This window comes from Bufo bufo, chromosome 2 (genome assembly GCF_905171765.1).
Source record: "Bufo bufo chromosome 2, aBufBuf1.1, whole genome shotgun sequence".
Taxonomy (NCBI): Eukaryota; Metazoa; Chordata; class Amphibia; order Anura; family Bufonidae; genus Bufo; species Bufo bufo.
The window spans coordinates 208105555-208128758 of record NC_053390.1 but is presented as its reverse complement, the minus strand read 5'-3'; the positions used below and the strand labels follow the sequence as shown (position 1 = coordinate 208128758).

The 23204-nt window shown below is 44.9% G+C and overlaps 1 protein-coding gene across 2 annotated transcripts in view; it reads left to right on the top strand.

The window, feature by feature from the left end:
- Positions 1–23204, top strand: part of MAPKAPK5 (MAPK activated protein kinase 5) — a 70722-nt gene that overhangs the window by 42409 nt on the left and 5109 nt on the right. For both annotated transcript variants that reach the window (XM_040416058.1, XM_040416057.1), the window contains exons 10-13: positions 5808–5928; positions 12169–12299; positions 13756–13871; positions 21939–22043. In XM_040416058.1, the coding sequence (XP_040271992.1) occupies positions 5808–5928; positions 12169–12299; positions 13756–13871; positions 21939–22043 (473 nt within the window). The remainder of the gene's footprint in view (positions 1–5807; positions 5929–12168; positions 12300–13755; positions 13872–21938; positions 22044–23204) is intronic.

Sequence of the window (23204 nt, the reverse complement as noted above, 5' to 3'; positions counted from 1 at the left end):
GGGGACGCTTCAAGTTAGAATATACTAAAAGAACTGTGTACATGACTGCCCCCTGCTGCCAGGCAGCAGGCGGCAGACCCTCCCTCCCCTGTATTTAACTCATTGGTGGCCAGTGCGGCCGGCCCCCCCCTAATTAAAATGACCGATCCCCCATCATTGGTGGCAGCGGAGAGTTCCGATCGGAGTCCCAGTTTAATCGCTGGGACTCCGATCGGTAACCATGGCAACCAGGACGCTACTGCATTCCTGGCTGCCATGGTTACTTAGTAATTTTAGAAGCATTATACTTACCTGCGATGTCTGTGACCGCCCCGGCGCTCCTCCTACTGGTAAGTGAAAGGTCTGTGCGGCGCATTGCTTATAGCACAGACCTTTCACTTACCAGTAGGAGGAGCGCCCGGCCGGTCACAGACATCGCAGGTAAGTATAATGCTTCTAAAATTGCTAAGTAACCATGGCAACCAGGACTGCAGTAACATCCTGGTTGCCATGGTTACCGATCGGAGTCCCAGCGATTAAACTGGGACTCCGATCAGAACTCTCCGCTGCCACCAATGATGGGGGGGTCGGTCATTTTAATTGGGGGGGGGAGAGGGGCCGGCCGCACTGGCCGCCAATGAATTAAAAACAGGGGAGGGAGCGGGGCCGGCCGCACTGGCCACCAATGAGTTAAAAACGGGGGGGGGCTGGCCACCAATGAGTTAAAAACGGGGGGGGGGGTCTGCCCCCTGCTGCCTGGCAGCACCTGCCAGGCAGTAGGGGGCAATCATGTACACAGTTCTTTTAGTATATTCGAACTTGAAGCGTCCCCATCACCATGGGAACGCCTCTGTGTTAGAATATACTGTCGGATCTGAGTTTCACGAAGTGAAAAATCAGATCTGAAAAAAAACTGTTATGCAAACGGATCCGTTCTGAACGGATGCAAGCGTTTGCATTATAGGAGCGTATCCGCTCCGAACGCAAGTGTGAAAGTAGCCTTACATAGCGCTGCGTCCGAAAAGTCCAAACTATTAAAATATTTAAAAAATCTGCGCGATTCGCCATTTTTTTAAAATGCGGAATGCACGTGGCTTTTTTGTTTTCTTTTTTTCGCATGGTATCGAGTATCGCAATACTTTTTTATGGTATTGAAACCGAATCAAAATGTTGGTATCGCAACAACTCTAGTCCCAACACCACTGATCACTGAAACAGAGGGGCAGAAGCAGTCTGCTGAATGTTCTGCTCTTTCAACAGTCTTCACCTCTCCTCTGATATTCAAACAGAGCAGTGCACAACTTTCAGTGAGCCCATACACCGCCTTTCTGTGGATCAGGGAAGCAGAGCTGAACACAGCAAAAGCAGTAGTACTCATCTAAGCAATTCCACCACCTTTCTTTCATTGATCAGTGGTCTCAACACCCAGATCCATTGGATAGTAGATTAGAAAGAATACAATGAACTCCTAGTAATCATGAACCCCCATTTCCTGCCACCTCCCCTCACCAGTGGTTGTCGGCAACAGTTTATATGCATATTGTGATTGTCAGCAGCTGTGTATTTGCATGTTGCCCAGTGGTGGGCTTTCAGACAACTGATCGGCAATGGTGCCAGGAGTCGAACCCCACCGATCTGATATTCATGACCTGTCCTGAGGATAGGTCTTCAATATTATAAAAACTGCACAACCCTTTTAGATGAGTGAGCAGTAGGTGCACCAGGCTCATGGTAACTGGTAACTGTTTGCTGTAATTTTCCTTAGCACCTATATTGTGGTGAGCTATCACATACAATGGTAGCGGATGATATTTCATGATCGTAGGTTAGCAGTTCAAGGCCCCCAACTAAGTGCCACCAATCACAGTAACCTGTCACATGCAAGTTGATATGTTTGCCATGAGTCCCAACATTAAAGGGATTGTCCCAAGATCTAAAGGGAATGTGTCATCAGAAAATTACCTATTGTTTCAATCATGTTTTTCTGATAAACATTGTTTAAAGAATTTTTGTTGATGTTATTTTTCATTTTCCATGTCAATATATATTTAAACAAAAAACATACAATCCTGCAGTTTTCACACTGCCCACTAAGCCTAATAATAGGCGGCACTTCTTGGTCTGTACAGATCACTTTACTGCGGTTAGGCCTCTTTCACACTTGCGTTGTCCGGATCCGTCGTGTACTCCATTTGCCGGAGGTGCCCGCCGGATCCGAAACACCGCAAGTGAACTGAAAGCATTTGAAGACGGATCCGTGTTCAGTGTTACTATGGCAGCCAGGACGCTATTAAAGTCCTGGTTGCCATAGTAGTAGTGGGGAGCGGAGGAGCAGTATACTTACCGTCCGTGCGGCTCCCGGGGCGCTTCAGAGTGACGTCAGAGCGACCCATGCGCATGGATGACGTGATCCATGCGATCACGTCATCCATGCGCGTGGGGCGCCCTGACGTCACTCTGAAGCGCCCGGGAGCCGCAGGGACGGTAAGTATACTGCTCCCCACTACACTTTACAATGGCAAACAGGACTTTGGTTACCATGGCTGCCAGGACGCTATTCAGAAAAAGCTAAACGTCGGATCCGGTAATGCGCCGAAACGATGTTTAGCTTAAGGCCGGATCCGGATGAATGCCTTTCAATGGGCATTAATTCCGGATCCGGCCTTGCGGCAAGTGTTCAGGATTTTTGACCGGAGCAAAAAGCGCAGCATTCTGCAGTATTTTCTCCGGCCAAAAAACGTTCCGGTCCGGAACTGAAGACATCCTGATGCATCCTGAACGGATTTCTCTCCATTCAGAATGCATGGGGATAATCCTGATCAGGATTCTTCCGGCATAGAGCCCCGACGATGGAACTCTATGCTGGAACAGAACAACGCAAGTGTGAAAGAGCCCTTACCTGCTTATCTGTCATTCTAAACTTGCCTGTAATGATATCACCTCTGTGTATAGATAAGACAGGATTCACCATTTACATTAGGTGATTGTCATATCTTATCTATTCTTTCCTTGTACAATGACCTTTGCACAGGTCACAGCATGCCTGGAAAACTCTCCCATAGAAGTTAGTGCGGTCCTCACCAGACCATTGTGTCTATCGCCTATGTGGTTGCTGTTAGGGTTGTCCCGATACCGATACTAGTATCGGTATCGGGACCGATTCCGAGTTTTCTCGGCGGTACTCAGCCGCCGATACCCCGCCCCGATACATAAATAGAATACTTTTTTGAACTAACGCTGCCCTCTCCCATGTTCCCATGTCCCCCCTGTATCCCCATAGCACTTACTTAAGCTTCCATAGCAGGCAGAGCAGACGGCAGCAGTAACGTCACTCACTGACGTAGAGCGCCTGCTCCGCCCACTTTATGAGTGAAGCAGGCGGAGCAGGCGCTCTACGTCAGTGAGTGACGTTACTGGTGCCGTCCGCTCTGCCTGCTATGGAAGCTTAAGTAAGTGCTATGGGGATACAGGGGGGACATGGGAACATGGGAGAGGGCAGCGTTAGTTCAACTTAATAACTGGATAAGGATTCACGTTTATAAAAAAATACTTCGGTGAGCGGCGGGGCCCGGTGTATTGGGGGACACTGTTATGAGGGGGATCTGTGGATGACATATAGCAGTGTCATCCACAGCTATCCCCGATAACAGTTCCATCCACAGATCCCCCACCCCATAACAATGCCATCCACAGATCCTCCCCATAACAGTTCCATCCACAGATCCCCTATAACAGCACCATCCACAGATCCCCCACCAAATAACAATGCCATCCTCAGATCCCCCCACCCCATAACAATGCCATCCACAGATATCCCACCCCATAGCAGTACCATCCACAGATCCCCATAACAGTGCCATCCACAAATCCCCATAACAGTGCCATCCACAGATCCCCATAACAGTGCCATCCACAGATCCCCCATAACAGTGCCATCCACAGATCCCCATAACAGTGCCATCCACAGATCCCCCATAACAGTGCCATCCACAGATCCCCCATAACAGCACCATCCACAGATCCCCATAACAGTGCCATCCACAGATCCCCCATAACAGCACCATCCACAGATCCCCATAACAGTGCCATCCACAGATCCCCCATAACAGTGCCATCCACAGATCCCCCATAACAGTGCCATCCACAGATCCCCCATAACAGTGCCATCCACAGATCCCCCATAACAGTGCCATCCACAGATCCCCCATAACAGTGCCATCCACAGATCCCCCATAACAGTGCCATCCACAGATCCCCCATAACAGTGCCATCCACAGGTCCCCCATAACAGTGCCATCCACAGATCCCCCACATGACAGTGCGTCATCCACAGATCCCCCAAAACGGTCACATGACATTTTAAAAAAGTATCGGTATTCGGTATCGGTGACTACTTGAAAAAAAAGTATCGGTACTTGTACTCGGTCCTAAAAAAGTGGTATCGGGACAACCCTAGTTGCTGTAAAGCAATTTTCCTAATGCTTTCTAAACGCTGTTAAGAACAACTTAGGCAAGATGGCCGCCACCATAATCATGTTCAGGACACAGAATAAATAACTCTGTAATCCGAGGGGGGAAAAAAACAGATCAGGAAAAAAGGATATGTGTTCCTATTTAGTTTTAACTGACGAATAAAATTGTTAGTGACACATTTCCTTTAAAGAAGCACGTCCGCAAAAAATGTATTCTCTGACCTTCTAGAAAGGTACACAATGTAATCTGTAGTGAAAGTAATCTTCCTACCAGTTTCTGTATTTGTGAGCTATCCCCTCTCTTCTGATCCTCAGCCGTGTCATGTGACCAACACTCTGACTTTCCAAATAACACAGCATCTTATGTGTGGGCAGGAAGTCAGTTTCTTTAGGCTACTTTCACATTAGCATCACGGACCTTCGGCAGGCTGTTCCGTTGGGTAAACAGCCTGTCGCATCCGTCCTGCCGCTAGTGAACGTGTGCCCCCGGACTGCCGCTCCGTCCCCGTTGACTATAATAGGGAGGGGACAGAGGCACGGCAGAGGCTGCCGGAACAAAACTACGGCATGTCCGACATTTATTTCGGCAGCCTCTCACCGCGTGCTGCCGTGCCTCCGCCGGAACTCCGCCCGCCCCCATTATAGTCAATGGGGACGGAGCGGCAGTCTGGGGGCACACGTTCACCCGACGGAACAGCCTGCCGGAGGTCCGTGCCGCTAGTGTGAATGTAGCCTTATGTATTCCTATGGGAGCCTCAATGTCAGTCTCATAGAAATGAATAGAGAAGTAACTGACTTCCTGTCCTGTGTCAGTTGGAGAATAGTGTTGGTCACATGACACAGCTGAGGATCAGAAGGGAGGTTATAACTCACAAATACAGTCACTGGTAAGAAGATTACCCTCACTAGTTTACATCAAGTACATTTCTAACAGGTCTAAGAGTAAAAATGTTTGTGGTAGTGCTTCTTTAAACTTCTCTCCTACATGCTTGAGTGCTGCTCCATTCATTTAGGAGGGGGGGGGGGGGGCTTAGTACCTCTGTTATTGTGTGGATAGGTGATAAGTTTAAATTTGGGACAATCCCCTTAAAATTCTAGCCAGGAAACTATTGTATATTGTACAATATTCAAATACTTTTATTGTTCTTTTTAAGTGTTTTTTGATGCACAAATACTTTATATTTTCAAGAGCAAACATGCCTTTCCAGATTCGATTTGCGATGCTGATGATTGCTGAGAGATTCTAGTATAGTCATGTATTTATATGAAGCTTTTGCTCTTTTCTTCGCATTGTTTGTGAGTAAAGCTCACTTTTCACATGACTGAGGATAGTGTCTAAAACTGTTTTCCCTCCAGGCTGCTGAAGGTTAAGCCTGAGGAGCGTTTGACAATTGAAGGCGTTCTTGACCACCCTTGGCTGAACTCTACTGAAGCTCTAGATAACATTTTGCCATCTGCGCAGATGATGATGGATAAGGTTGTATTTTGATAATTTTCTCTCTGCCAGTTACATAATGTACAGATTGTATAATGGTTTATGTATGTGAGTGTGGTTTGGAATTTATATTTGTACAGCAAACTTATCCAGACGTTGCTTTCACGTGATCACATCACATCGATATTACTTTAGAAGGCTTAAAGGGAACCTGTCTGGTGCACTATGCTAGCCTCACTGCTGTGGTGTCAGTCAGGACCTCTCCTCCAGACGATGATTGACAGATTTCTTTCCTATGCAACAGGTATGGACAGAGGCATCTCCCAAGGAAGAGAACCATCTTACTAGCCCCACCTCTTGGAAGTGGCTCAAAATCCAACTTTCCAACAAGGCTTAGGATTTGACAAGAGAATATGGCGAAGCCAAATATCCATCCATAGACAGTTGTTTCAGGGTGCTTGCCCCTTCTCAGTACGGAGTAGGATGCTGGCTGGCTGGGTGCGATGCTTTGAATGCGGCTTGACAAGGTGCCGAATCTCCTTAAAGAGACCAGTACTGTATGGAGACTTGCTGGAAGTGCTCCATGGTATGGAGACTTATTAGCAATGTTCTATGGGAAAATAATATGCAAAGATGTTTCTCCCGAGGAGGAGGACCATCTTGCCAGCACCACCTCTTGAAAGTGGCACCCTATCCCTTCCTTCCTTGGTCCTCTTCGTTTCATTTTCGGTTCCCATGGGGCATTGCCAATAAGGAGATTCTGCACCCTGCCTAAGCTATGCACAACAGGAAAGAAAACTGTCACACATCATCTGGAGGTGGCGGAAGGTGGGGACAGAGACCTGAATCGGATTCGTCTCCCTCCCAGCACTGGCGCAGCTTCGACAGGTCAGTGCTCTTAAAATACTGACAGGTCTGTCCGTGCACTATGCTGCCCTCAGTGAGGCTAGCATAGTGCAGCTGACTGGTTCCCTTTAACCCCTTAAGGACACAGCCTTTTTACACCTTAGGACCAGGCCATTTTTTGCAAATCTGACCAGAGTCCCTTTAAGTGCTGATAACTTTAAAACGCTTTGACTTATCCAGGCCGTTCTGAGATTGTTTTTTCGTCACATATTGTACTTCATGACACTGGTAAAATGAAGTCAAAAAAATTATTTTTTTTGCACCAAAAAATACCTATTTTAACAAAAATTTGGAAAAATTTGCAAATTTCAAAGTATCAGTTTCTCTACTTCTGTAATACATAGTAATACGCCCAAAAATTGTGATGACTTTACATTCCCCATATGTCTACTTCATGTTTGAATTGTTTTGGGATTGATATTTTATTTTTTGGGGATGTTATAAGGCTTAGAAGTTTGGAAGCAAATCTTGAAATTTTTCAGAAATTTACAAAAACTAAATTTTTAGGGACCAGTTCAGGTCTCAAGTCACTTTGCGAGGCTTACATAATAGAAACCACCCAAAAATGACCCCATCTAAGAAACTACACCCCTCAAGGTATTCAAAACTGATTTTGCATACGTTGTTAACCCTTTAGGTGTTGCACAAGAGTTATTGGCAAATGGGGAGGAAATTTGAGAATTTCATTTTTTTTGTCTAATTTTTCATTTTAACCCATTTTTTCCACTAACAAATCAAGGGTTAACAGCCAAACAAGACTGTATCTTTATTGCCCTGACTGCCGTTTACAGAAACACCCAATATGTGGCCGTAAACTACTGTACGGCCACACAGCGGGGCGTAGAGGGAAAGGTGCGCCGTATGGTTTTTGGAAGGCTGATTTTTATGGACTGGTTTTTTGACACCATGTTCCATTTGAAGCCCCCTGATGCACCCCTAGAGTAGAAACTCCCTAAAAGTGACCCCATCTAAGAAACTACACCCCTCAAGGTATTCAAAACTGATTTTACATACATCGTTAACCCTTTAGGTGTTGCACAAGAGTTATTGGCAAATGGCGATGAAATTTGAGAATTTAATTTTTTTGCCTAATTTTCCATTTTAACCCATTTTTTCCACTAACAAAGCAAGGGTTAACAGCCAAACAAGACTGTATCTTTATTGCCCTGACTCTGCTGTTTACAGAAACACCCCATATGTGGCCGTAAACTACTGTACGGCCACACAGCGGGGCGTAGAGTGAAAGGTGCGCCATTTGGTTTTTGGAGGGCTGATTTTGCTGGACTGTTTTTTTACACCATGTCCCATTTGAAGCCCCCCTGATGCACCCCTAGAGGAGAAACTCCATAAAAGTGACCCCATCTAAGAAACTACACCCCTCAAGGTATTCAAAACTGATTTTACAAACTTTGTTAACCCTTTAGGTGTTGCACAAGATTTAATGGAAAATAGAGATACAATTTCAAAATTTCACTTTTTTGGCAGATTTTCCATTTTAATATTTTTTTTCCAGTTACAAAGCAAGGGTTAACAGCCAAACAAAACTCATTATTTATGGCCCTGATTCTGTAGTTTACAGAAACGCCCCATATGTGGTCGTAAACTGCTGTACGGGCACACGGCAGGGCGCAGAAGGAAAGGAATGCCATACGGTTTTTGGAAGGCAGATTTTGCTGGACAGTTTTTTTATTACACCATGTCCCATTTGAAGCCCCCCTGATGCACCCCCAGAGTAGAAACTCCAAAAAAGTGACCCCATTTTGGAAACTACGGGATAGGGTGGCAGTTTTGTTGGTACTAGTTTAGGGTACATATGATTTTTGGTTGCTCTATATTACACTTTTTGTGCGGCAAGGTAACAAGAAATAGATTTTTTGGCACGTTTTTATTTTTTGTTATTTACAACATTCATCTGACAGGTTAGATCATGTGGTAATTTTATAGAGCAGGTTGTCACGGACGCGGCGATACCTAATATGTATACAATTTTTTTTATTTATGCAAGTTTTACACAATGATTTCATTTTTAAAACAAAAAAAATGTTTTAGTGTCTCCATAGTCTAAGAGCCATAGTTTTTTCAGTTTTTGGGTGATTATCTTAAGTAGGGTCTCATTTTTTGCGGGATGAAATGACGGTTTGATTGGCATCTATTTTGGGGTGCATATGACTTTTTGATTGCTTGCTATTACACTTTTTGTGACGTAAGATGACAAAAAATGGCTTTTTTTACACCGTTTTTATTTTAATTTTTTTACGGTGGTCATCTGAGGGGTTAGATCATGTGATATTTTTATAGAGCCGGTCGATACGGACGCGGCGATACCTAATATGTATACTTTTTTTTTTATTTATGTAAGTTTTACACAATGATTTCATTTTTGAAACAAAAAAAATCCTGTTTTAGTGTTTCCATAGTCTAAGAGCCATAGTTTTTTCAGTTTTTGGGCGATTATCTTGGGTAGGGTATGATTTTTGCGGGATGAGATGACGGTTTGATTGGTACTATTTTGGCGTACATGCGACTTTTTTGATCACTTTTATTACCTTTTTTGGGAAGTAAGGTGGGCAAAATTTCAATTTCATCATAGTTTTTTATTTTTTATTTTTATGGCGTTCACCGTTCGGGTAAAGTAACATAACCGTTTTATAGATCAGGTCGTTACGGACGCGGCGATACCAAACATGTGTAGGGAATTTTATTTTTTTCATTTTTAATCAGTGATAAATGTGTTTTTTGATTTTTACTTTTTTTTCACTTTTTTTAACTTTTTTTTTGACCCAGACCCACTTGGTTCTTGAAGATCCAGTGGGTCTGATGTCTGTATAATACAGTACAGAACAATATATATTGTAATGCACTGTATTTTACTTACACTGAACAGATCTATGCTTTTAGCACAGATCTGTTCAGCACCATGGACAGCAGGACGCCTGAGAGGCGTCCTGTTGCCATGGGAACCTTCCCCGTCTGCTCAGAACTGCGCAGACGGGGAAGGGTAAGCACAGGGCTGAGGGGGGCTCTCTGGGGGCTCTCTCCCTCTCCATCGGGGGGCTGCAAAGGCACAGCAGCCCCCCGATGGGAGAGGGAGGGAGCTCCCTGCGCTGTTAACCTTTTCCATACAGCGGTCCGTACGGACCGCTGTATGGAAAGGGTTAACGGCTGACATCGCATCGCAGATGTCAGCCGTTTATACCAGGGTGCCAGCAATGTGCTGGCACCCTGGTATACCCACTAGAAGCCAACGATTATACCAGGGGAGGCGGGCGGGGGATCACGATCCCGCCTGCCGCACCGCCCGCCTCCCGCACCGCCCACACCGCCCGCAACCCTCCCCCTGCACCTCCCACCGGGCTAAAATCACTCGGGAGGTGCAGGGGGAGGGATACAGATCGATTTTAGGAATACTAAAGTTTCTGATCCCCGCGGTCAGGGACCGCAGGGATCAGAAACTGCAGAAATCGCAGCAAACCGCAGGTCTGAATTGACCTGCGGTTTGCCGCGATCGCCGACATGGGGGGGTCACGGGACCCCCCCGCGCATTTAGCCTAGGTGCCTGCTCGATGATTTGAGCAGGCACCGGGTTCCGATCACTGCCGGCCGGGCGGCAGTGATCGGAACAACACATGACGTACCGGTACGTCATGTGTCCTTAAGTACCAGGACATCATGACGTACCGGTACGTCATGTGTCCTTAAGAGGTTAAGCATGGTATAGTCATAGTGCAATGTTTCAGCATAATCTCCAGGATAAAATGGTTGCACAGACCATTTTTAGGGTATGTTCACATGGGACAGGTGCAGACTGAAACTGCAGCTTATTATAGTAGCAGCAATATCGATTTTCACTATGCCATGCTTGGGGCAAATCCCCATGTAGCTCATGATTTTTTTCTTTTTTTTTCCTCACTTTGTGGACAGAGATCCTTTTTACCAGCCCTAAAGGCTCTTTCACACAAGCGAGTTTTCTATCAATATGCGATGCTTGTAGCGAACGCATAGTATCCAGAACGAATCCTGACCCATTCATTTCAATGGATCTGTGTACATCTGCGTTGTTTTTCACACATCATCTTTACGTTCAGGAAAAATATTGTGTGTGTTTGTTTTTTTTTTGGGGTGGGGGTTCACACAGCTCTGGCTTCATAGAAGTGAATGGGGCTTCAGCGAAAAACTGAGGGCATGCAGATGCAATGTGTTTTTTACTGATGATTGCTGGGAGATGTAGATTGTTATTCTTCAGTTCTATTCACGTGCGTAAAAAAAAAAACATGCAGTCTGGATGGAAAAAGACCACACACACTGAACGCAAGAAAAAACTGATCGAACTTGCGTGCAGAACAATCAGTTTTTCTCTGAGAAGATCCTGACGCAATCCAAATCGCTTGTGTGAAAGAGGCCTAAAACGGATAAGGCCTTTATTATAATTATTATTTTTTTTTTTTTAAGTGTAGTTGATGTAATGACAGCTCTATTACTAGGGTTGTCCAGGATTTTGCTATTTGATGGCCTATCCTCGGGTTGAGCAATCAATAGCTGATCATCAGTGTTCCAACAACCTGCACTCCCACTGATCAGCGGTTTTAGAGTAGCTGGTAACTGGAGAGCTACTCCCACTGAAGTGAATGAGAGCAGTACTGCAGTTACCTTCCCCCTCCAATGCGCAGTGGATGGAGCGTTGTAGTAACGGTACTCTGAAACAGTTGATCAGCCAGAATGTGGGGTATTCTGTGATATTATGTCAGATAACTCTCATACATTGCACTTGGCACATCCAGACTTGCACATTGTCTATACTTACAATACAAGAACTATGGGGCACATTTATTTATTAATACCGGTGTTTTAGGCGGTAGATGCGGTTCAGGCACAGATGACAGGTCTCGGCACATGTTCTAAGTTCTCCTGCTGCTCCCCAATGGCTGATACTTGTCATCTTTGCCTGTACTATATGTCCTGGTCGCTGCGCTTGCTCAGTGCAGCAGGAGATGCACAGAGTCTGGAAGATACAGCGCAGGCACTGATGAGAGGTCTCAGAACTTATGTGTTAAGCTGCTGCTCCCCAATTGCGAAGACCTGTCATCTGTGTCTGCACTGTATCTCCTGGTCTCGACACTTGATCAGTTTTACAGACACTGACTTTTACTGACTTTAAAGGGGTTCTCCGGGAAATAATTCCTGGGGAACCCCTTTATTTTCCTGTTGTAAATTGTTGCTATTTGCATTGCCGGTGTATAATAAAGGGCAGACGTTCTGCACTTGTCAGCATAATAGCACATGAGAGACTCATCCGCTATCCTCTGGCGTTAAGATAATTTTGTGTCTTTGGAGAGATCCAGAGGAACTAATTAGCATGTGTGGCATTTTCCATTGCAGGTTATGGTTGCTGGGATACAACAAGCCCATGCTGAGCAGCTTGCCAACATGAGAATTCAAGATCTGAATGTCAACTTGAAACCATTGAATATTGTCAATAATCCAATTCTGCGGAAAAGAAAATTGTTGGGGTAAATATTTTCTTTATTTCTCAACTTGAAAAAGCACGCCCACAAAATCTTTATTCTCTGGACTGTTCTATAAGGTACATGATATAAATTGTAGTGAAAGTAATCTTTTTACCAGTGGCTGTATCTGTGAGTTATCCTCTTTCTTCAGGTCCTCCGCTGTCATGTGACTGACACTCTGACTCTCCAGCTGACACAGCGTCTTATGTGTGGACAGGAAGTCAGTTTCTCTATTCATTCCTATGAGACTCACATCAAGGCCGTCATAGGAACGAATAGAGAAACTGACTTCCTGTCCACACACAAGAAGCCGTGTCAGCTGGAGAGTCGGTGTCGGTCACATGACAGCTGAGGACCTGAAGGGAGAGGATAACTTGGGTTACTTTGACATCTGTGGCAGCGGTTCCGGCAGAGAACAGATCCAGCACTACCAGATGCCAACGGAATGCCTGCCGGCCTCATTAACTATAATGGGGTCTAGCGGAAATCGGGCCAAAATTTCAAGAATTGGCCTGACAGAAACCACGGCACGGAGCGGTTTGTGTCCAGCCAATCCCCAGCATTCTGTGCTGAATTTGACAGCTGAGTCACCCTACCGCAGATGTGAGGGTAGCCTTATAACTCCAACTACCAGTTAAACTATTACCTTCACTACAATTTACATCATGTACTTTCTAACGGGACAGAGAATAAAACATTTTGTGGCCATGCCTTTTTTTTTTTTTTTTTTTTTTAAAGGCCATGCCCAGGCATCCAGTCATTTTCTGACATGTCATTTAGATTGTGTTGTAAAGGATATTCCAGCCAAAGAAAACTGTACATCCATCTCCTAAATACATTAAATATATAACTTTTTAGTATGCTGGTCACATGCTGTCTAATTCTAAGATGTTCCATCATCAATACATGATATTCAGCTCTTGTTTCACGTCCCAAATTAGGAAACATCTCAAATCCTGTGATATTTCACATTGATCCGCTGTGTCCGGGTATTATCCTCAGAATAGACCATCCGACTGACTGAAAGAAATTGCTGCATTCTTAAAGGGGTATTTTGGTTATGTGAAGTTATCGCCAATCCACAGTATAGGGAATAACTATCAGTTTGGTGGGGGTTCTACCTCTGACTCCAGAGCTCCCTTAGAAGCTGCGTTCATGACCGAGTGGCTACTCCATTCATTTCAGGGGGCTACTTGGGGTATGAGGTCCCCGTTCTTGTGATCAAAGAGGGTCTACCACCAATCTAGGACCCCCACCAATCTAACTTCACATGACTTAAGTACCCCTTTAAGGGACTACAGTCTCTTTCCTAATGCCAGTGGGTGGAAGCATTCATTGCCACAGTTCTCCTGTACAATAGTTAGTCTGAAGCCCCGTATGAGAGAGAGAATTGTGCTGCTGTGTTTGGCTCCGGCTAAATGTATTGCAGCAAACGATAATTTATGTGGTTTGGTTTCAGGACAAAGCCGAAGGATAGTGTTTACATCCAAGACCCTGAGAATGGAACTGAAGATGCTAATGTTGCGCTTGAAAAATTGCGGGATGTGATTGCACAGTGTATATTACCACAGGCCGGTGAGTCTATTGGCACTTCTACAATTGTCTTTGTGTATAGAAGGCTCGATGACTCTAAAAGGGTTTTTGGTTTGCATCTGCACCCTTTAATCATTTATGAGGGTAGCTGTGGTTTGTAATGTATTTTTATATTTTTAAATTTTTTACATTAATTGCTCCTATCTTCCGTTCTGGTCTGTGGTCACATGACCCGTCCATTCTTATTTCCTGTGATGTTATGACCATGGGTGGGGAAGTGATAGGGGAGTGTCTATGTAACTAGCTGGGTGGGAGGAGCTATAAACCAGCTGGGTGGTGTTAGGGGCAGTGCTGAAGCTGTGGCAGAGAAAGGAGAAGTGCATCATGGGTTTGGTTGGAAACAGCAACAGGAAGTGCTGTGTACAGAATGGAAACAAACCTGAGTAATTGGGTTATATGGTGAAAATGGGTCAGGAAAGTCCAAATTGAAAAAAGAAAAGCATGGGGAAGATCTACATGAGGGAAGCAACTACATGAGCAGATCTGGTAAAAACCATTGTGATGGGAGGACATGCTTCTGTGAGCTCAGCTCCGCACGCCGAACTAATCCCGACATTCGCGCCGTCCTCACGGCTCCAACAGCACCCTTCACTCATGCTGGAGACCCAGAAGATGACCCGCACCAAGGGCAAGACCAAAACTGCTGGTACACCAGCTCTATCGCAGACATTACCGGAGATATTCCGACTCACCAGGCACTACATCATGGCGGATCCCGCGGCGTCTCCGGCCAGCCCTGCCTCTTCCACCGAAAGTGGTCACCCGTCCAAATCTGCTATCCCAGATCAAGGTCAGGCCGACTTATACAAGAACATAGCCACATTATTCCGCTCTGAACTTTCGCAAGCGCTCGCAGAGTTTTCCCGCCAAATCCAAGACCTAGGGAATAGAGTGTCTGACCTGGAGACACAGATGGATGATATATCAGACGCCATTGGCACAGATAGGGAAGACATTAACTCTCATGCAGCTCAGCTAGCTGCGCTTGAATTGAAAATAGAAGATCTAGAAAATAGGTCACGAAGAGGGAATTTAAGGGTCAGAGGCCTCCCTGAAACTTTTTCAGATCTACCAACTACAATGCGCACATTGTTTGAGGCCTTGCTTCCCCAGGCTGAATCAAGCCAGCTGCGAATGGATAGAGTCCATAGGGCTCTGGGAAAGCCCCGCTCCCCAGATCTACCGAGAGACGTAGTTCTCAAACTCCATTATCCAGAGGTGAGAGATCAGATCCTAACGGCGGCCCAGAATCTACCCAATTTACCTGGGCTCCCCACGTCTGTGCACTTATACGCTGACTTAGCGCCATTTACGTTACGTAGACGCAGAGAAATGAGACCGGTGACGCAAGCTTTACAGAAAGCACAGGTGCGCTACAGATGGGGGTTCCCTTTTGCCCTCTCTTTTCAATTGAACTCTCGCACCCACATGGTTCGCTCAACGTCTGAGGGCTATGAAGTATTACAGCAAGATGGGATATTGTTGGAACAAATGACTACCACAGTGCCCAGCCAGAGTCTGGACCAAGGTGCCATCAACCACCTCCTCTTCACCGCGAGCACCAACTTCCTAAAGCAAGACCCTTGAGGATTATCAACCATCCTATTACTCCTGCAGAGATGGAGGACAACCCCTGTCTGAAGAACCTGGCGCAAGTGTACTCTTATTTCTGAGTCTTTCCTGGTTTCTCTCTACTCTTTCACTTTACTCGTTACTCCCTTTCTTTTTTCCAAAGGGATTTGGCGTGATGGACTTTCATGTTGCCTCCTGTTCTAGGGTTGCTTGGGGTGGAATCGATGTCTATTTGTGCCCCCGGGCCCCCCATCTAGCCCATGCCAATTTGCTGGCCAGATTCGGCACAGCCCATAAGCACTATGTTACTGTTTTACTATTTAAATGTAACTCTGGGGAATATTTTCTTTGACGATCTGAATATTCGCTGGGCATTTTTGGTCGGTGGATGTGGAGAGATCCCTGTAGGGGGCACGTCGGGCAACTCATTGTATCTAAGCTCCTCCATACTTTATTTTACTATGTGTAAGATTCTAACTCGCAATGTCAGGGGATTTAATTCCTCACAGAAGCATAAGTTAGCTTTTTCTTCTTACCTTAAACATGCACCTGACCTTGTCCGCCTGCAGGAGTCGCTCTTCACTCCTACCTTCCACCCAAAATATCTCCACCCACAATACGCTAGATTTTTCTCTTCCACATATTACTCTAAAAGCCGGGGAGTGATCACTATGCTGAAAAACTCCTTTCTTTTTTTTACATCCCAGTCTATTATTGATCTTGAAGGTAGATATGTGATTTTGGTTGGCACCTACACGGAGGATACTTTATGTATAGTTAATGTTTATGCCCCAACTGACGATCCCATCCCCTTTTTCAATAAGGTGAAACTGATTATTTAACCCCTCACTTACCATAAACTTTTGTGGTGTGGGGACTTAAATTTTGTCATTAATCCCATTTTAGATCGGTTCACAAAGGAGCTATACGTATTACTCCCCGGCCCACAAGGTATATACTCGTATTGATATGGTCCTAGCCTCCACAACTTGCTTACCCTACTTACTATACTCCAGGCATATTGTGTCATCATGGTCTGATCATGACATGTTTATAGCGGAGTTCGCTTTCGCAAGCCTAAGTTATATTCCATACTCATGGAGATTGACTCTCTCCTAACCCGCCCTGCTTTGTATAAACAACTCCAGACCGAGCTACAAACCTTTTTTGCAGAGAATGTCACACCCGAGGTAGATCCCATGGTAATATGGCTCACACATAAAGCTACGAGGGAGGCTTATTGGGGTGGCTTCCCAACTAAGGAAAGAACAGAATTTTACCCAAATTGCTCTGGAGGCCAAACTAAGCAGACTGATACGAGCCCACCAACGGACTCAGTCACTCTATCTGCTCAAAACTGTAAAAGATACTAAGCTGCAACTGAATATGCTCCTCTCTAACAACACAGATTCTTACTATTATAAATATCCTAACAAACGTGACAAGATTCTAGCTCGTCTGTTGAAGGCTAGGCAAAAGATCAATCAGGAGTTTCAAATCCGTACCCTGTCAGGATGTACTACATCCAATCCTGATACCATCTATGATGCTTTCTATCAGCAGCTTTATTCTAGTCCCCAGATGGGCCCTGGGACCGTGGAGAGTGGCTTCTTAACATCTATCTCGCTCCCTTTAGGTTTCCTCTGATGCATTAGCGGACCTTGGTGGGGAGGTCACGGTGAAGGAGGTGTGGAGTTCACTATCAAAGCTTTGAAGATGGGCAAGGCCCCCGGACTGGATAGATTGTCGGCACTTTATTATAAAAAATTTGCCCCTCTACTAATCCCATATATTACCCACTATTGCAACCATTTGTTACAGGGAGCCTCACCTCCCTCGGAATTCCTCCCTGCTAAGATTGCTGTAATACCTAAACCAAATAAGGACCCCCAACCTTCCAACTACAAGCCAATTTCCCTTCTCAATTTAGACAACAAAATATTCACCTCCATATTGGCTCGCCGCCTCAATAGGTTGCTGCCTGACCTTATACATAGAGATCAGGTGGGTTTTATACCTGATAGGGAGGCCCCAGATAATATTCGAAAAATTCTGAATTTAATTCAAGAAGCTAACAGGACTCGCATCCCATTTGCCGTACTAGCTTTAGATATTGAAAAAGCCTTTCAGGGTTCTGACCGCTATGGGCATCAGGGGACCCTTTCTACGGGCCATTCAATCCTTATACTCCACTCCCGAAGCTCATCTTAAACTCCATGCAACACATTTTTCACCTATTAAGATCCAAAGAGGTACAAGTCAGGGCTGCCCCCTTTTTCCGGCTCTATTTGCCCTTGCAATGGAACCCCTAGCAATTCACATTAGATCTCATCCTGACATCGCTGGTCTCTCTGTGGGTAATGTTGAACATAAGCTGAATCTCTTTGCAGATGACCTTCTACTCTCCATCACTAATCCTGTCATATCATTTCCCTCCTTAATTAAGGTGTTAGGCTCCTTCTCCGCGGTTTCAGGGCTCTCTATCAATTATTCCAAATCTGAGCTCCTTCTCTGCAACACGCCGCCTCAGGTCAGGTCCCTCCTCTTACAAAAGTTTCCATTCCAACTTAAACCCCACTATATCCTGTATTTGGGAATATCATTGCCTAGAAGGTTAGATATGGTTTATAGAACTAATTATATCCCTTTTTGCCGCAAAATTAGAGAGGATCTTGCGACCTGTAGTTCCCTCCCAGTTTCCTGGGTTGGAAGGATTCACATTATTAGAATGTTGGTCCTTCCAAGGCTTCTTTATTTATTTAGAACTCTCCCTGTCCACGGTTCCCAGTACCGACCTAAGGGTTCTGCAGGCAGACATCTTGAAATTTATATGGGCAGATAAATGCCCCCTTATATCTAGGCAGGTCATGTGTTGACATAAGTCCCAAGGAGGCCTATCGGTCCCTGACTTTATCAAATATTACAAGGCAGCTAGACAAGCACAATTGTTCCTAACCCATTTGGAACCAAAGGCATGTCCGCTGTGGATATTATTGGAGCAGTCACTGTTTGCTCCATATATTTGGAGGGCCCTGATCTGGTCTGGCCTCCCCTTACCATCTATTATCCATTCTAGGTCCCTTCTATCTCATTACTCTTTGCTGCTCTGGAGGTCTGTTAGGTTTAAATCATCGTTACAATCCAAGCATTCCCCGCTAGAATACATTTTGGGGAACCCTGCATTCCCTCCTGGACTTCAGGTAAATGTTTTTGCATAGTGGAGTGCCAATAATCTTTGTTCTTTACATAGGTTCCTGATTAGGGGTAAACTTACTTCCCTAGCTGACTTCAAAGAAAAACATGACCTCCCTGAGAGGGAGGTGTTTAATTCTCACCAGATCTTCTCTTTCCTACACTCCCTACGACCATCTAACAGTATCCTAGACTTTACACCCTTTGAACGCTTTGTCACTTACTCTCTGTATAAACGGGGTCTGTTGTCTAGGATTTACGGGACACTTAATGCGGCCCCAGAAGGAAATAAATTACCATATATGAAAGCATAGGAGGAGGACATGGGTGTGGAATATACAATATCTAGATGGTACTAGCGCTCCCGGACTCTTACCAAGGGATCTTGGCAAACCACACTGGCAGAAACATCGATAAAGGTATTACATAGGACCTATATGGTCCCAGCTAGATTACATCGTATATATCCGGAGGTTTCCTCAAGATGCTTTCATTGTTGTGGCGAGGAGGGCACAATGTTCCATACCTGGTGAGCCTGTCTGACAGTACGGAGGTTTTGGAGCAGAATTAGCACCCTATTATCCTCAGTGCTGGGATGTTCTTACCCCACATCCTTACTAGGGCTGCACGATATGGGAATTTTGTGCGATTGCGATTAGGGCCCTAAAAATTGCGATAACGATGTGCGATGCGATATTTTAAGGGAATTGTGCTAGAGGTCTATTTGCTTGGATTTTCCCATATGAGCCGCTGACGCGGCTGGGTATGGCATAGTTATGGGGGATCTGTGGATGGCGCTGTTATGTGGGGGATCTGTGGATGGCGCTGTTATGTGTGGGATCTGTGGATGGCGCTGTTATGTGGGGGATCTGTGGATGGCGCTGTTATGTGGGGGATCTGTGGATGGCGCTGTTATGTGGGGGATCTGTGGATGGCGCTGTTATGTGGGGGATCTGTGGATGGCGCTGTTATGTGGGGGATCTGTGGAGGTGTAGATCTGCGGAGGACGCTGTTATGGGGGACCTGCGGAGGGCGCTGTTATGGGGGACCTGCGGAGGGCGCTGTTATGGGGGACCTGCGGAGGGCACTGTTATGGGGGATGTATGCTATGACACATGGGGCCACGAGGGGGGCCAGCATAAGACACACATATAGCATCTTATGCTGGTCCCCCTCATGGCCCTATGTGTCCCTTAATGTGTCCTAAACTGCGCACATAACTCTCCTATTCATAAAATGGCCAGCCTCTGTACTTTCACTATGAATGCACTCACACTGCAGAGAGCGAGCCGGCCGGCGCGTGACTGACGTCACTGTCACGCTCCTCCCACTTAATTCAGGAAGCAGGAGCGTGACTAAGTGACGTCAGTCACGCGCCGGCCGGCTGCCTCGCTTGCTCCCGCTCGTCGCTGCAGTTCATTCATTGTGAAAGTAAGTACAGAGGCTGGACCTGTTATCAATAGGACAGAGGACTTTTTTATCAATAGGGGCCCGTACATATATAATCGCGGCATTTTCGGCTCGGCCGAATTACCAAACCGCATTTGCCGATTATCGCGATTCGGTTATTTTAGCGATATATCGTGCAGCCCTAATTCTTACCTTTTATGCCTTTTGGGGGATAAACCCTCTTGGTTAACATATGCCAGATTTAAGCTATCACAATATATATACTTTTGGCAGCTAGAATTCATATAGCCTTCAAATGGCGATCAGCCTCACTTGGTTATCAGGCGGTATTGGATAGAATCAATAGGATATTACTATATGAAAGGCTCACAGCCATTCGTACAGACACATTTGATGCCTTTAAATGTTCTGGGAGCCCTGGTTGTCCTCCTCCTATTCCATTGATTTATGCTATTGTATTACTTTAATAGATAACTTTCATACCCAAGGTGATAAATAATCATTCACCTTTGCTGACTGACCGGCGATGTTCGTGACTATGTAACCCCATTGTTTTTAATGTACTCTTGTCTGTACTCCATTTGAATATTTTTTTTGTCTTATTTTGTTCTTTTATTGTCTTGATACTTTTATATTTATACGTTTTTACTGCCTTAAAATTCCAATAAATAATCTTTGAAACTAAAAACCATAGTGATCTGGAAAACCCCTTTGCAATATTCTCAGTTTACTCACTGTACTTCTGTCCCTGCTGCCGTTCTCTTCATTAACTTTCATCCATGTTCTTTTTCATGTGCTTTTTGTTGGTGGATGCTGTAAATAGGGCCTGTGATTTTATTTTTACAGCTCTGGCTCCTTGATATGACATTCCTCAAAATGGTTCCATAGGCTGCCCCGTCTTGCCAGCATTGCCCGCTCCTGTCCTGTCTTCTACTACACAGAGTCCACGATAAGCATTCAGCGTCTGTGCAGTAGAATAAACTCCTGCCTCCAGTGTCCTGAGCTCAGAGAGCAGCTAATTAGTACGAGCGCCAGTTTGCACTTTCGCCTCTAGCCAGCCGCACGCCGATGCCGACGCACTGACTGCTTGTTGTGGAGTCTGTGCAGTAGAAGACAGGACAGGAGCATGTAATGGGGAAGCCTATGGCCTATTTACAGCAGCAGAAGCCGGTCCATAAAAAATATGGATGAAAGTTAATGAAGACGACTGCAGCAGCAATACAGTGTTAAAGGTAAAAATATTGCAAAGTGGGTAGCCGCTTTAACGTAGTAACATAGTTTATATGGCTGAAAAAAAGACATCCATCCATCCAGTTCAGCCTGGTATCCTGCAAGTTAAAGGGGTTTTTCCAAGTTTTACAGGATAGGTGATAACTTATTGATCAGTGGAAGTCTGACCTCTGGGACCCACATCTATCCCGTTCCCCCATCCTGATGGAGCAGCAGGCCAAACATATACACTGCCACTCTATTTCTTCTCTATGGGACCACTGGAAATGGTCGAGGACTGTACTCTGCTATCTCCTCCGGCAGTCCCAATGTATTCTGTGTTCATCTGCAAGTCAAATATTGTAGTCCCCAATGTGTATATGTCCTTATGTATATGGATCCAGATTTTAGCATCTTTCTATACCTCTCTGTATGTAGTTAGGGGTTTTATAACATTGGTGGACAAGTGGAGATTAATACCATATTTCATTGGTGGTAACAGTGGTTTAGCAAGCTCTGTGCTTACCATGCTTTCTGATCCAGCAATGTCTGCTCATACCGCTTCATTCATTCCACTTTGTCGCAGTACATTGTAATGAGACAAGATACACCTTGAAGTTTTGTATATTATGTTAATCTTTCTTGTTTTATTGATCTTTATCTCAGGCGAAAATGAAGATGAAAAATTAAATGAAGTTGTGTTAGAAGCCTGGGAATTCAACAGAGACTGTAAATTGCTCAGAGACACGTTACAAAGTTTCAGTTGGAATGGTAAGTTCAGAAAAAGATGTACATGGCTAAAACTTCTTATAGACGTTAGATTACCGCTGACCAAATGCAAATCAGCCAGTGCTTATCACCCACCTATTCCCAACTAATACCCATAAATAAGCTCTGTACAAAAAAGGGCTGTCATAGAGCTGCCTGAGCCATTTACGGTACTTCCAATGCTACCGAAACCTAATGAGGTTTTCTGTCCGTCCGACACAATTATTATTTTTTTTAATAAAGGGACCATATCTGCCCAACTCACGACGTCTAGCAGCGCCTGTATAGCCATGCACAGAGGCTGTTTAGCTCCATGCCTTACAGGCTTCATTCATAGTGCCCTAAATATGATCAGCTGGGCTGTATGCCTTGGATGATTGATATGAACTAGCTATTTATTGGTCTTATATTATAAAGGAATTTTTACTAGACAAAGCCTAAAGCTAGCCATACACATTAGATCTTTGTCAACCAAACCTTCCTATTTCGGCAGGTTTTGCCGACTTTCTATTGGGTATGGGGCCTACTTTCTTTCCCCAGTGGCATATGACCCCTTTGTTCTAAGGAGATAAGTCACTGTCAGAGATGTCTGGCAGCAGCCTTCTCCCCATGTACTACATACATATGAATGGGATGATCGGGAGAGAAAGCTGTCAGCTTTAATGGGAATGTGTCACCAAAATTTTTTTCTGACGGTTAAAACCACATAGCAGTACATCTCTTATTTTACTAATCTGATTATTTTTCTATTTTTATTTTCTGAACATGATTATGGGGGCGGCCGTTTTGCCTGAGCTGTTCTTAACAGCATTTACAAAGCCTCATTGACTTCTATTAGAGAGTTTTTTTAGGCATGCTCTGTGACCTGTGCAGAGGTCATTGTACAAGGAAAGAATAGAAAAGCTCTGACAATCACCTATGGTGAATGGTGGATCCTGTCTTATCTATGCAAAAGGTGATATCTCCATATCATTACAGGCAGGCCTAGTATAATATATAACTGCAGTAAAGTGATCTGTACAGACTAGGGCTGCACGATAAATCTAAAAAATAATCGAATCGCGATAATCGGCAAATGCGATATGGCGATTTGGCCGACCCGAAAATGCAGCGATTATATATGAAGGGGCCCCGCGCACATAACTGGCTTTGTGTGTAAAGTAT